This window comes from Lissotriton vulgaris, chromosome 9, assembly GCF_964263255.1.
Source record: "Lissotriton vulgaris chromosome 9, aLisVul1.2, whole genome shotgun sequence".
In the NCBI taxonomy this organism is placed as follows: domain Eukaryota; kingdom Metazoa; phylum Chordata; class Amphibia; order Caudata; family Salamandridae; genus Lissotriton; species Lissotriton vulgaris.
Window position 1 is genome coordinate 1,164,291,950 of NC_141697.1, and position 12,492 is coordinate 1,164,304,441.

The 12,492-nt window shown below is 46.6% G+C and overlaps 1 protein-coding gene across 1 annotated transcript in view; it reads left to right on the forward strand.

Annotated features, from left to right (window-relative positions):
• The window catches only part of ITPR1 (inositol 1,4,5-trisphosphate receptor type 1), a 1,666,678-nt gene that overhangs the window by 809,470 nt on the left and 844,716 nt on the right, over positions 1-12,492 (forward strand). Inside the window, exon 21 of the mRNA XM_086939209.1 lies at positions 10,739-10,892. Within this exon, the coding sequence (XP_086795335.1) occupies positions 10,739-10,892 (154 nt within the window). The remainder of the gene's footprint in view (positions 1-10,738; positions 10,893-12,492) is intronic.

A 12,492-nucleotide genomic window follows, 5' to 3' on the forward strand; every position in this document is an offset into this window, starting at 1 on the left:
CAGGAAGACCAAAGGCGCATTCTACAAGAGGGAAAGCTTCCACCACAGCTCTCCTTAGAAATAGTTCTATGGCAGAAATCTGTTAGGCAGCTACTTGGCGTTCAGTACATACTTTTACTCACCATTGTCTTGACTCAGACACACAGGCAGTTACACAGGTTGGACAAGCATCTCTCAGAAATGTATTTGCTAATTCTAGATGAGATCTGTGTGTTAAAGCGGTTATTAATTTTTTCTGTTCGCCCGCGTCTTGTGGGTACGTGCTTGCTACTCTATTCAGTGCTTATGACTATTAATGAGTATCCCCTGGAAGAGAAGGATTAGTTCTCTTCCAGGGGATACTCATTAATAGTCATAAGCACTGAATTATCTCCGCCCATAAGCGGGGACCCGGAACACATAACAATATACATATATATGTGTAAATATAACCAAAAGTACAAAGTACTAAGTAATTATACACATATACATGTATAATAACATAATATGCAGCCTAACCTTAACACATAGGCTAATCAAACCAAAACCTTACACGTTCTGAAGCATGAAAATATGCTGTATATAAATGCAATAAACAGGCATGAGCCTAAAATGCATTTCATAGCCATGAAAAAACCTTTTATTTTCATCAAAGAACCTGTATTAAACAGTTATTAGCCTAAAAGGGCTGCATATGAAAAAATGTCTGTGTACAGAAAATCAGACTGGCACCCTGCCTTTAAGGCCCCAGAGAATCTGCACACTTTGCCTTTAAGGCCTCCAGGAGAACTCTGTTCCCATCATGCCCCACAGGTGACAGTTAGGTCAGTTCTTTTTTCCGGCTTGTTCTGTGAGGAACCTGGAACTTGAGCTCTGCTCTTTTGAAGTATTTTCTGTCCGAAATTGGTTTTTCTTGCCTTTTCTTGACAAAATATATCTTTGGTGGTGGGTTGTTACCCTTTCCTGACTAATCTGTTGGTGTTTTTTAGTCAGAATGCCACCTTTATTTTACAAATGTCCTTCCTGTGGGAAGAAGATGTCGAAAACTGACCCACACTCTGTTTGTGTGGTGTGTCTTCCAGCTTCTCATAAGGTGGAAGAATGTTATCACTGCCTCAACCTTTCAAATATAACTTTAAAAGAAAGAGAGAAAATGAGGTTGCTGGGCCTTTTGGAGAGAGAAAACCGTGGCGAGAAGAGTTCTAAAGGCCTATTATCATCTGCCAGGCCATCTTCTCAGCCCAAACGTCGAAGATCAGCGTCTCCTGAAGGTAGAACTAAGAAGCATCGACTCCAGGGAGCGTCACCGTCAAAAAAGGTGCGCTCGACGTCGAAGATCGCCGTCGACGTCGAAGAGAGCTCCATCGACGTCGAGGACATCGCCGGTGAGGCAGTCGCCGTCGAAATCCTTGTCGACGTCGAGGCAATTGGTGTCGATTGCAGTGAGGACGACGTCGGGAGTGCAACGCTCGACGTCGAAGGATCGTATGAGGTCGACGTCGAGGGACAAGAGATGTCCGACGTCGAAGGATCGTGTGTCGACGTCTAAGGAAAAAGCTTCGCCGTCGAAGAATAAAGGGTCGACGTCGAAGGATAAAGGGTCGACGTCTAAGGATAAAGGGTCGACGTCGAAGGATAAAGGGTCGACGTCGAAGGATAAAGGGTCGACGTCGAGGAAGAGTCATCGGTCGACGTCGAGAGGGAGACATACGTCGTCGAGGAAAAGATCGACGTCGAGAGAGATGACGTCGAAGGATTCGACGTCGAAACCTAAAAAGAGAAGGTCAAGGTCTCCATCGCGACGTAAGTCGACGTCGAAGCATGCTTCGGGCTCGAAGCATGGAGTGTCTAGGTCTCCCCCACCTGTTCATAGGTCGGAGTCGAGACTATCAAGACCAGCCTCTCGGACCTCAATTAGGTCTTTGTCGAGATCAGAAATAAGTCCCGAACCTAGAGTGGAAGGTTCCCCGCATGATCAGCAAGACAACAGATCTGCAGTGGGGCAAGGGATAGTGCACCAGGACTCTTCTGTGGTGGCTCATTCGGGCTCGTCCTCAGGGCAGGTGCCAGATGACAGACAGTTGGTGCCCAGACAGCGGACCCCGTCTGGTTCATTGGTCTCTGAACACAGTGCAGCGTCTAGAGCTTCTGAGTCTTCCGCAGAGCTGAATATTGTGCAGGTGTCACCTGAAGCTTCACCTGAGCATACAGAGCGGCCTGTTAACTTGTCACCGAGGTGGTTGGAAAGTTTAAGGCACTGGAAGATGCGTCCGATAATGGGGGAGAGAACTCCGGTCCCTCGGAAGGAACTGCATAGAAGATCACGCTCAAGATCCTTGGTGAGAGAGAAATCTCGTTCAAGGGAGCGTAGGAGGCAACGATCGGCAACTCCTCAAAGAAGACGTAGAACTCCTACTCCATCTTCTACATCATCCTCGTCCTCTTCAAGATCTTCATATAGGGACTATTCTCCGACTATATCTTCTACTCCTCCTTCCAGGGTGTCTCCAGTAGACGATTTAGGCACATTTAATGATGTTATGTCGTGGAGCGAGTAAATTCAGCATCAAAATGGCAGTTCCCCAGGTAGCAACCTCAGTCATCTTCGAAACCTTACATCACAAGACGACTGGCAGGCCTCTCCTACCGTTAGTGCCCGGATTGATTGAACCAGCAATGAGGACATTCCTAACTCCGGCCACGGTGGGTTCAGGTCCTTCTAGGATTGCGAAAAAATACAAGGCTCCAGATGAAGACCCAATGTTTTTGCGGTCTGACCCACCACCAGACTCCCTGATTGTAGCGGCAGTCAGAATGGCGCATTCAGCAGCATCTACCTCTTCTGCTCCACCTGAAAAGGACAGTAAGAGTATGGATTCCCTGGGGCGAAGGATGTGCAATACCTCAGGATCGGTCATGCGAGTGGCCAGTGCGTCTGCTCTATTGGGCCGCTATGACCGTCTGCTCTGGGACTCAGTGGCTCGTTTTGCAGATAAACTCCCTAAAGAGGATCAGAAAGACTTCCTGGAAATAGTGGAGGAAGGAGGTTTGGTGGCTAACCAGAGCATTAGCGCAGCGGCTGATGCAGCAGACTTGTCGGCTCATGGCTATGCACACGGCGTTTGCGCAAGACGTACAGCCTGGCTTCGCCTTACGGGGCTAAAGCCGGAGGCACAGAGGAAAATGGTCAATTTACCTTTTAATGGATCAACTCTGTTTGGATCTCATGCAGACGATGAGATGTCCAAGATGAAGGTGGAGTTGGACACTCTTAAGGCCGTAGGCCTTGAGAAGAAAAAAGAATTTAAACGTCGGGGTACTTTTCGTCCCTATGACAAGAGATCTTTTCAACAAAGGAGTCAACAAACGAATTGGTCTTTGCAAAATCAAGGCCAGAATCAACAAAGATCGCAATTCCAGCAGAGGCGGCCTGGACGAGGCAGAGGCAATGGAAATAGGCAGCAGTCATCAGCTGCCAAGCAGCCTCAGAAACAATGAATGGATGCTTTCTCTACAACCGTGTCCCACTCCGGTTGGAGGAAGTATTGTGCGTTATCTGGACGAGTGGAAACAGATCACGAAGGACAGTTGGGTGCTGGATGTCATTCAGAACGGGTACCTTTTGAGGTTCAAGAAGGCACCCGCTGTCATGCGCCCTCTAAAGATGGTACAGTGGAATATAAAGCGCTTGCAACAGGAGGCGAACGTCCTCCTGAAGAAGGCCATAGAACCAGTCCCTTTCCAGCAGAGAGGTCAAGGCCTGTACTCTCGATTCTTTCTTGTGCAGAAAAAAGGTCCAGTCACAGAGTTCAGACCCATTCTGGATTTGAGGCGACTGAACAAATTCATTCGAAACGAGAGATTCCGAATGCTGGCTCTTCACCAGATCTTCCCTCAATTACACCAAGGGGATTGGATGTGCTCCATCGATCTAAAGGACGCTTATTTTCATATTCCGGTATCCAGAAAACATCGCAAATTTCTCAGGTTTCAAGTGGCGGCTCGTCATTATCAGTACGCAGTGCTCCCTTTTGGCCTGAGATCAGCCCCCAGGACATTTTCAAAATGTATGGCTGTAGTGGCAGCTTGTCTTCGAAAGAGTCGGATTTTCATATATCCGTACTTAGACGACTGGCTTCTGAAGAGTTCATCCCCATCGCTTCTAGAGGAACATCTTTCGATTTGTCTTCAGCTCATGTACAAGTTGGGTCTGCAAGTCAACTACAAGAAGTCGATAATGAACCCCACCCAGAAGATCCACTACCTGGGTGCTCAGCTGGATACAGAAGTAGAAAACGTGTGTCCTTCGGAGGAGAGGTGGTCATCCATCAGAGCGAAGTGTCTGCTTCTCCTTCAAACTGCACGTCCGACAGTTCGGCAAGTGTCCTCTCTCCTGGGCTCAATGGCGTTGTGCATTTTCATCGTGCCAAACGCACGTTTGCAGATGCGTCCTCTACAACAGTGTCTGGAAGATCAATGGCAACAGAGGACGGGATGCTGGGAGGACCGGATTTATCTCCAACAGTCTGCAAAAGATTCCATCCGGTGGTGGATGAAGAAGGTGCACGTGATGAAGGGAGTCCCTTTTCATCAGGACCCACCTACGCAGACTCTGATAACAGATGCTTCTCTCCAAGGCTGGGGGGCGCATATGGGCCCTCTGCAGGTACAAGGGCAATGGTCAGACTTCGAGAAAGGATATCATATCAATCTTCTCGAGCTCAGAGCGGTCCATCTTGCTCTCAAGTCCCTGGCGCCATCGCTACAGACTCTGTCCCTCCTGGTACAAACAGACAATACAACTACAATGTATTACTTAAACAAGCAGGGGGGTACCAGATCCAGGACTCTTTCCATAGAAGCCCAGACCATCTGGCATTGGTTACTGGCGCGAGACCTATCCATAACAGCAATTCACCTGCCGGGGAGTCTCAACACACAGGCGGACGACCTCAGCAGAGACTTCGTCGAAGCGCACGACTGGGTTCTCAACGAAGACGTCGCGCACAGCATTTTCCAGGATTGGGGAACACCAGACATAGATCTGTTCGCAGACGCGGCAAACTCAAAATGCCCCGTCTTCGCGTCCAGGTTCTACCAGAAAGGGTCTCAAGGGAATGCCCTTTTGATAGATTGGTGTCAAAATTTGCTGTACACCTTCCCACCGACACCGTTGATTCCAGCAGTGATCAATCGGCTGTACAAGACTCACTCCAGAATGATACTGATTTGCCCAGAGTGGCCACGCCAGTGGTGGTTCCCAGATCTCCTCCAGTTGTCAATAACACCGCACAGGAGGTTGCCGTGTCGCCCGGATCTTCTGTCCAAGCAGAAGGGGCAAGTGTTTCATCCCAATCTGCCCTCCCTGCGCTTGGCAGCATGGCTCCTGAAGTCATCCAGTACGGGCACTTACAGCTGAATCCGGAGTGTATGAACATCCTTAAGGAAGCAAAGCGGCCTTCTACGAGACAATCCTACGGATTTAAGTGGAAACGCTTTTACCTTTGGTGTCAGAGTAAGGGTCTGGACCCTATTCATGGTCGAGAAAAGGTGGTCTTGCCTTATCTTCTTTACCTTGCTGAATCTGGTTTGCAGTTCAATTCCATCAAAGTCCATCTTGCTGCAATAACTGCTTATAGAAAATCGCCAACACAGATATCTTTCTTTCGAATGCCTGTGGTGAAGGAGTTTCTAGAGGGGTTAAGAAAGGTTTATCCTCCAATCAGGTCTCCGTCTCCACCTTGGGAGCTTAATGTGGTATTGACTAAATTAATGGGTCCCCCATTTGAGCCGATACATAAAGCGTCTTTACAACACCTGACGTGGAAAGTAGCATTCCTGGTGGCCATCACTTCTGCTCGTAGGGTGAGCGAAATCCAGGCTTTGTGTTGCAATGAACCATACACAGTTTTTCATGGAAACAGAGTGGTGCTCTGGACTCATCCTGCTTTCCTACCTAAGGTGGTGTCGGATTTTCATATTAACCAATCCATAACATTGCCTACTTTCTTTCCGAACCCTTCAAGTCCGGCAGAACGGACTTTACATTCATTAGATCTAAAAAGGGTTTTGAAATTCTACTTAGATAAAACTAAGTCTTTGAGACAGACGGACCGTCTGTTTGTGAACTATGGTCCTACAAATACTGGGTTGTCAGCATCCAAGAGATCCATTTCTAGGTGGATAGTGTCATGTATCTTACTGGCTTATCAGCTGGCCCACAAGTCTTTACCAGGTAGACCTAGGGCTCATTCTACGAGGGGAAAAGCTTCTACCACAGCTCTCCTTAGGAATGTGGCTATGTCAGAGATATGTAAAGCAGCTACTTGGCGTTCAGTTCATACGTTTACACGCCATTACTGTTTGGATTCTGATGCTCAGACTGATGCACAAGTGGGACAAGCATCACTCAGAAATTTGTTTGCTACTACTAGTTAAACACTGTGATTTTAAAGTATGACTATGCTCTAATCTGTTCGCCCGCTTCTGTGGGTATGAGCTTGCTACTCTATTCAGTGCTTATGACTATTAATGAGTATCCCCTGGAAGAGAAGGATTAGTTACTTACCTGTAATCCTAGTTCTCTTCCAGGGGTATACTCATTAAAGTCATAAGCACCCTCCCGCCTCCCCGGGCGAGCAGTAGCATTGAGGTTTAAAGTTTTAATATGTTTAAGTGCAGATTCCTGCTTAAGTTTACTGTACCGTACAAAAGAACTGACCTAACTGTCACCTGTGGGGCATGATGGGAACAGAGTTCTCCTGGAGGCCTTAAAGGCAAAGTGTGCAGATTCTCTGGGGCCTTAAAGGCAGGGTGCCAGTCTGATTTTCTGTACACAGACATTTTTTCATATGCAGCCCTTTTAGGCTAATAACTGTTTAATACAGGTTCTTTGATGAAAATAAAAGGTTTTTTCATGGCTATGAAATGCATTTTAGGCTCATGCCTGTTTATTGCATTTATATACAGCATATTTTCATGCTTCAGAACGTGTAAGGTTTTGGTTTGATTAGCCTATGTGTTAAGGTTAGGCTGCATATTATGTTATTATACATGTATATGTGTATAATTACTTAGTACTTTGTACTTTTGGTTATATTTACACATATATATGTATATTGTTATGTGTTCCGGGTCCCCGCTTATGGGCGGAGATAATTCAGTGCTTATGACTTTAATGAGTATACCCCTGGAAGAGAACTAGGATTAAAGGTAAGTAACTAATCCTTACTTACCTGTAATCCTAGTTCTCTTCCAGGGGTATACTCATTAAAATCATAAGCACCCTCCCGCCTCCCCCGGCGAGCAGTAGCTTTATGGTTTTTTAAATATATTATTGTATTTCTGGATGCAGATACCTGCTAAGTTTACTGTACCTTACAAAAGAACTGACATAACTGTCACCTGTGGGGCATGATGGGAACAGAGTTCCCCTGAAGGCCTTAAAGGTAAAGTGTTCAGATTCTCTGAGGCCTTAAAGGCGAGGTGTCAGTCTGATTTTCTGTACAGGGATAGTTTTTCTGTATGCAGCCTTCTTAGGCTAATTGCCTTTTATTACAGATTCTTTGATGAAAATAAAAGGTTTTGCTGGTTATGGAGTGCATTTTAGGCTCATGCCTGTTAATTGCATTGTTTATATAGTTTATTTTCATACTGCAGAAAGTATGTAATGATGGCTTTATTAGCCTATGGGTTATGTTGGGCTGCATATTATTGGTTTAAACATGTATATGTGTATAATTTGTTTAGTACTATTGTTATATATTTACACATATATATGTGTTTTGTTAGGTGTTCCGGGTTCCCGCTTATTGGCGGAGATTATTCAGTGCTTATGACTTTAATGAGTATACCCCTGGAAGAAAACTAGGATTACAGGTAAGTAACTAATTCATCTGTGAGTCGGGTCAGATCCTAGGTCATTTTCATCTTTGTCTCATTGCAGTGCTGCTTTTTGAGAGCTGGCTGCTTTGAAAGGCCTGTCGGCTCCCCATGCGAATAAGAGCATAGCCAGGCAGGGTTTTATCTACCATCTGTGAGACCTTTGTTGGCCAGACACCTGTATATTTGTCACATTTTTTCTATGCAGTTTGGACCTTTGCCAGAAAATGCTCTGAACGGATCTTGAAACTTGACCCTTTTCTGGATGGACGATTGGGCCCGTTTTGATTGTGTACTACTGTACTTGGTCCATTACAGAGATTTTCTGGTATCATGGGTTTGAGAAGCAACCCGGCCGTCCCTCCCCTGGAGTCCGGCTCCGTAATGTCCCAGAAAACCTCTTTAACCATAGTCCAGATGCCACGAATTCAAAACCACGGTTATCAAAACGTGGTGGGGGAATCGCAAACAACGGACGCATGCGATGTAGCCGATGAGCTATTAGATACTTTGGAGTTAAAATAGTCGTAGAAAATTCGACATTAGCGCGCATTCCCTCATTTTATATTTTAGTAACTAAGAACCTGACATATGCTATGCAGCTTTTGGTCCACCCCCAGGGGCGGATTGGCAAGGCGGGCATTCGGGAATGGGCCGAAGGGCCGATGCCTCAGTGCCCTCTGTGGGCCGTTTTTTTTCTCCCCTGTCCCAGTCCACAGAGAGTGGACTAGGAAAGGGGAGAAAAAAACCGGCCCACAGAGTGCACGGAGACAGACACAGAAAAAGAAAGCAGCCTCGCTGTGCCGCCAGACAGCGACTGTCAGCTGTGGCCTCTCCTTCACCCCTGCCCTGCCAAGCAATCAAGCTGAGGCTGGGCAGGGGTGATTGTTTGCAATAATCGGCCTCCCTGGGGGCCAGGTGTTTCTCAGGCCTTTGAGCCATTTGCACCTCGGCCCTCTGGCGCCCATGCAGCCCAGAAACGGTGTTAGTCTTAACACCTCGCCCACAGCCCTTCACATTCAGGGCACAGTGGGCGAGGAAGAATGGGTCTTGCTGTGGGGGCCTGGTGATGTTTGGAATTTTTTTATTTATTTATGCGATTTTATATAGCGCAGACTTTACCCGAAGGTGTCAGAGCGCTTCACACTAGGAACAGCAATAATACATGAGGAGAAAATTATAAGTGGACAAATTACAAAAGCAAACGTTAAGTTCCATGAATCAAAAGTGACAATAGTGAGCAACCAAAATACAAGAGGAGCAAACGATACATTACAGGAGGAAAAAGTGATGTGTGCAGGTTACAAAAGCGTACAAAGTACATGTAGAGGTATAATACTGCAATTAATGGCAGACACTCCAGCACAAGAACAAACGTTACGTAGGCAATGGTGGCACTTGTGCAAGTATCTAAAGCAAACAAAAATGAGAGGTAGCAAACAGTGTGTTACAAGAGAAAAGTGACGTGTGCAAGTTACAAAAGTGTACCATACACAGGTACAAGGGTAATACTACAGTAAATGGTAAATACTCAAACTGCCAGAACACACTGGGAAGGCACTTCCCATGCACCAGCTTCACCTCAGCCTCCCACCTGGCTACCTGGCTACCTGGATGACCCAGAAAGCTGTGTTTTGTGCTCCCCTGCCAGGACATTTTCCCAAGGCCTGGAGGGTTGATTAATTTACTAATTGCAGGGACCTTACCTCTGTTCATGTGCTCCTGAGCTGAAGGTCTGGGGAGGGCTTAGTAGGTTAGTAATAGCAGGGGCTTTGCTGCTTTTCAGGTGCTCCTGTGCTGAAGGCCTGGGGAGGGCTAAGTAGGTTAGTAATAGCAGGGGCTTTGCTGCTTTTCAGGTGCTCCTGTGCTGGAGGGCTGGAATATTTTTGTGACAAAAAGGGGCCTTGCTATTTTTTTTAGTTGCTCAGCATGTAGGCCATTGTCACCTTGGCCGTGTCCTGTGCAAGAACAGTATCCTCCCACTTTCATTCCTTGTCTGTGCAAATGGTGTTTCATGAAAGGGCATGCCCCTTGAATGTGGCACGCCTCTTGAATGTGGGCCACTTTTTTCGTCAGTGCCCGGGCCGAATTGTGATCCCAATCCGACCCTGTCCACCCCTCATACAATGTTAATACTTGCATGTTGCTCCCGTCAGCTGTCCGAATGAACAGAAGCTTGGTATATTCAGCTCTTATAATAAGAACAAAGCTGGACATGCTTATGCCAACAAGTCGGTTTTCAAGACCTCTTGTTATGAGATATTGTATCATTAATCTTCCATACGGTGTGCAACGACAGCTTGTGTGCCGTATATGTGCCGATCTGCTGCCCTCTGCTGTAAGTGGGGAGAATTGCAAACCATGTATAAGTTCAATGCGGTTTGGTGAATTTCTGATCACGACAATTTAAACACCAGGCCTGTCGGGTGAATGTTTTATATTCAGGAATCAAGCCCGTGAGGATATTAAGGGTTTGGCCTCAAAGATGTTAGGGTGATGGAGATTTCTAGTACTTTATATAATATGGACCAATAAGGGGTACCGTATGAATGTTAAACTGTGCATAGTACTGAAACTGAGACAATTCTTTGCACACTAATTCTTAGACAATGTCCAGCTGTGGGCTGAAATGCCATCTGGAAGTCTGCGATGAAGACGCAGCCTTGATTGGTTCTTCATAGCGCCAAATGTAGTCTGGTTCCCAGAATGAAAACTTTTTGGGAAAACAAGTCGTGCTTGCAAGATGGGAGACACAATGACGGGTGCTGTTTTTTTTGTAATAAGTTAATATTCACATGTTCCGGATTAAATCAGTTATTAAACTTTTATTATTTTGTAGCAGATGGTAGGCTAATTAAAGTTGTATTTCTATCTCTAGGTTGTGAACTTAGCCCGAAATCTTATCTACTTTGGGTTCTACAACTTCAGCGATCTCTTGAGGTTGACCAAAATTCTTCTTGCAATCCTAGACTGTGTGCACGTGGCAGCAGCTTTCCCCATCAGCAAGATGGCCAAAGGAGAAGAGAGCAAAGGTGAGAAATTTCCTACTCTGTGGGGGAGGGATCTCCTGGCTGATACTGGAAATGGGTGTTGTGAAGTGGTGCTGTTATTGGCTGACATTTACTCAATGGACTCCCAGGTTGATTAACCTAACAATACATTTCTAACAATTCCACTGACGAGGGGAATTTGTCAGGACTTCATGTACATGCTGCAAAATCTATTTCTACTTTTTTTTAAAAACATTTATTGACATTTAAACCTAATTACAAGTATGGGCCTACAACCCCCGGGCCGGCCGCTAAACAGTTAGAGTAGCAGAGAGCAATTTGCAATCGCATGCAGCACCTCGGGGAGCAGAATCTCCATGCTAGCGTACTCTTGGTCACTAAGCAGCACAATTAGGAAAACAGGATATAAAAGGTTTTCATTTTATAGTATAGGATGGAAGGATCAGGTGCCGAACAATTTCCTAGCAGCGAAAAATGGCAGGCAGAATAGTAAGCATGTCCACAGTAAACCGTAATCGATCAAATCAATGGCGCAGAAACAGGAGGTACAGGATATGAAGGAATATTACGGTCAATTCGCGCCTGCAGTCACCTGCCCTAAGACCCAGAGAACACCACGAAAATTGAGGCACAGATAAAAAAGCAGTGATTGATACCAAAGGAAATCCACTGCACTGACCCAGAAAAAGACCAAGAGAAGTGAAAAAAGGCCATAGAAACAAACGAAAAGCAAAAAATCCCCTCCCCCAACCCCCCACCCTGCACCCCTGCAGATGACTACGGCCCCCCCCCCCCGGCAGTGTGCCTGTCGCCCGAGAACCAAACCCGAAATATAAAGAAACAGGGAAAAGTCAAAAGAAAGTAAACCCCACCTAACGGGGAAGTGGAGGAGGGCAATAGTCTATGCGCTCCCTGTCTCTCCCCCCCGCCTTAACAAAGGGGCCCCCCTAAGCCAACACGAATAAAGTTGCCCACCTTACATAAATACCCCGGGAGGAACCACAAACCCCCCGTCCCGGAATCAGTCTGTTAATGAAGCAGTCCCGTTACCAATAGATCCATCGTAAACAATTCAACCCGCAATCTCAGCCTTGGCCCCGTCTAACAAAGTTGCCGAGTCCCTCGGATAAGAAAAGCCCCATCCCCAGAAAGTCAAAAGTCACACAGAAGCAGCCGGAGCTTGAGTCAGCAAATGGGAGAGGAATAGCAGATCCCAACGCACATGGCTTGCACCAACGATGTCCCTCCCCGTCTCCAAGGCCAAGCATCGTTCCATCCGCCATGTTGGGAGACCGATTGGGGAGGGAATGAGACTCTTTCCGATACAGATCAAAGTATGGATCAACAGTGTCCAGGATGGGGGAAGCAGAGAAATGCTCCGGTACCCGTAGGACTGATGTTTCAGAGAACATGAGAGAGTCACCAATCACAGCACTCAAGATGAGTTCCATTCCTTCGGGGGCATACATAGCTTCCAACACCGGGTCCAGACGCGCCGGTAAGGCTTCCAACGGGGGGCAAGTCGTCTGCCGGGTCTCAAAAATCAGATCAGGGCTTGCTCCCGGTTCTATGATACCATCTGTCGCCGACAGCCAATGATTAACCTGGGCCCTCACCATCA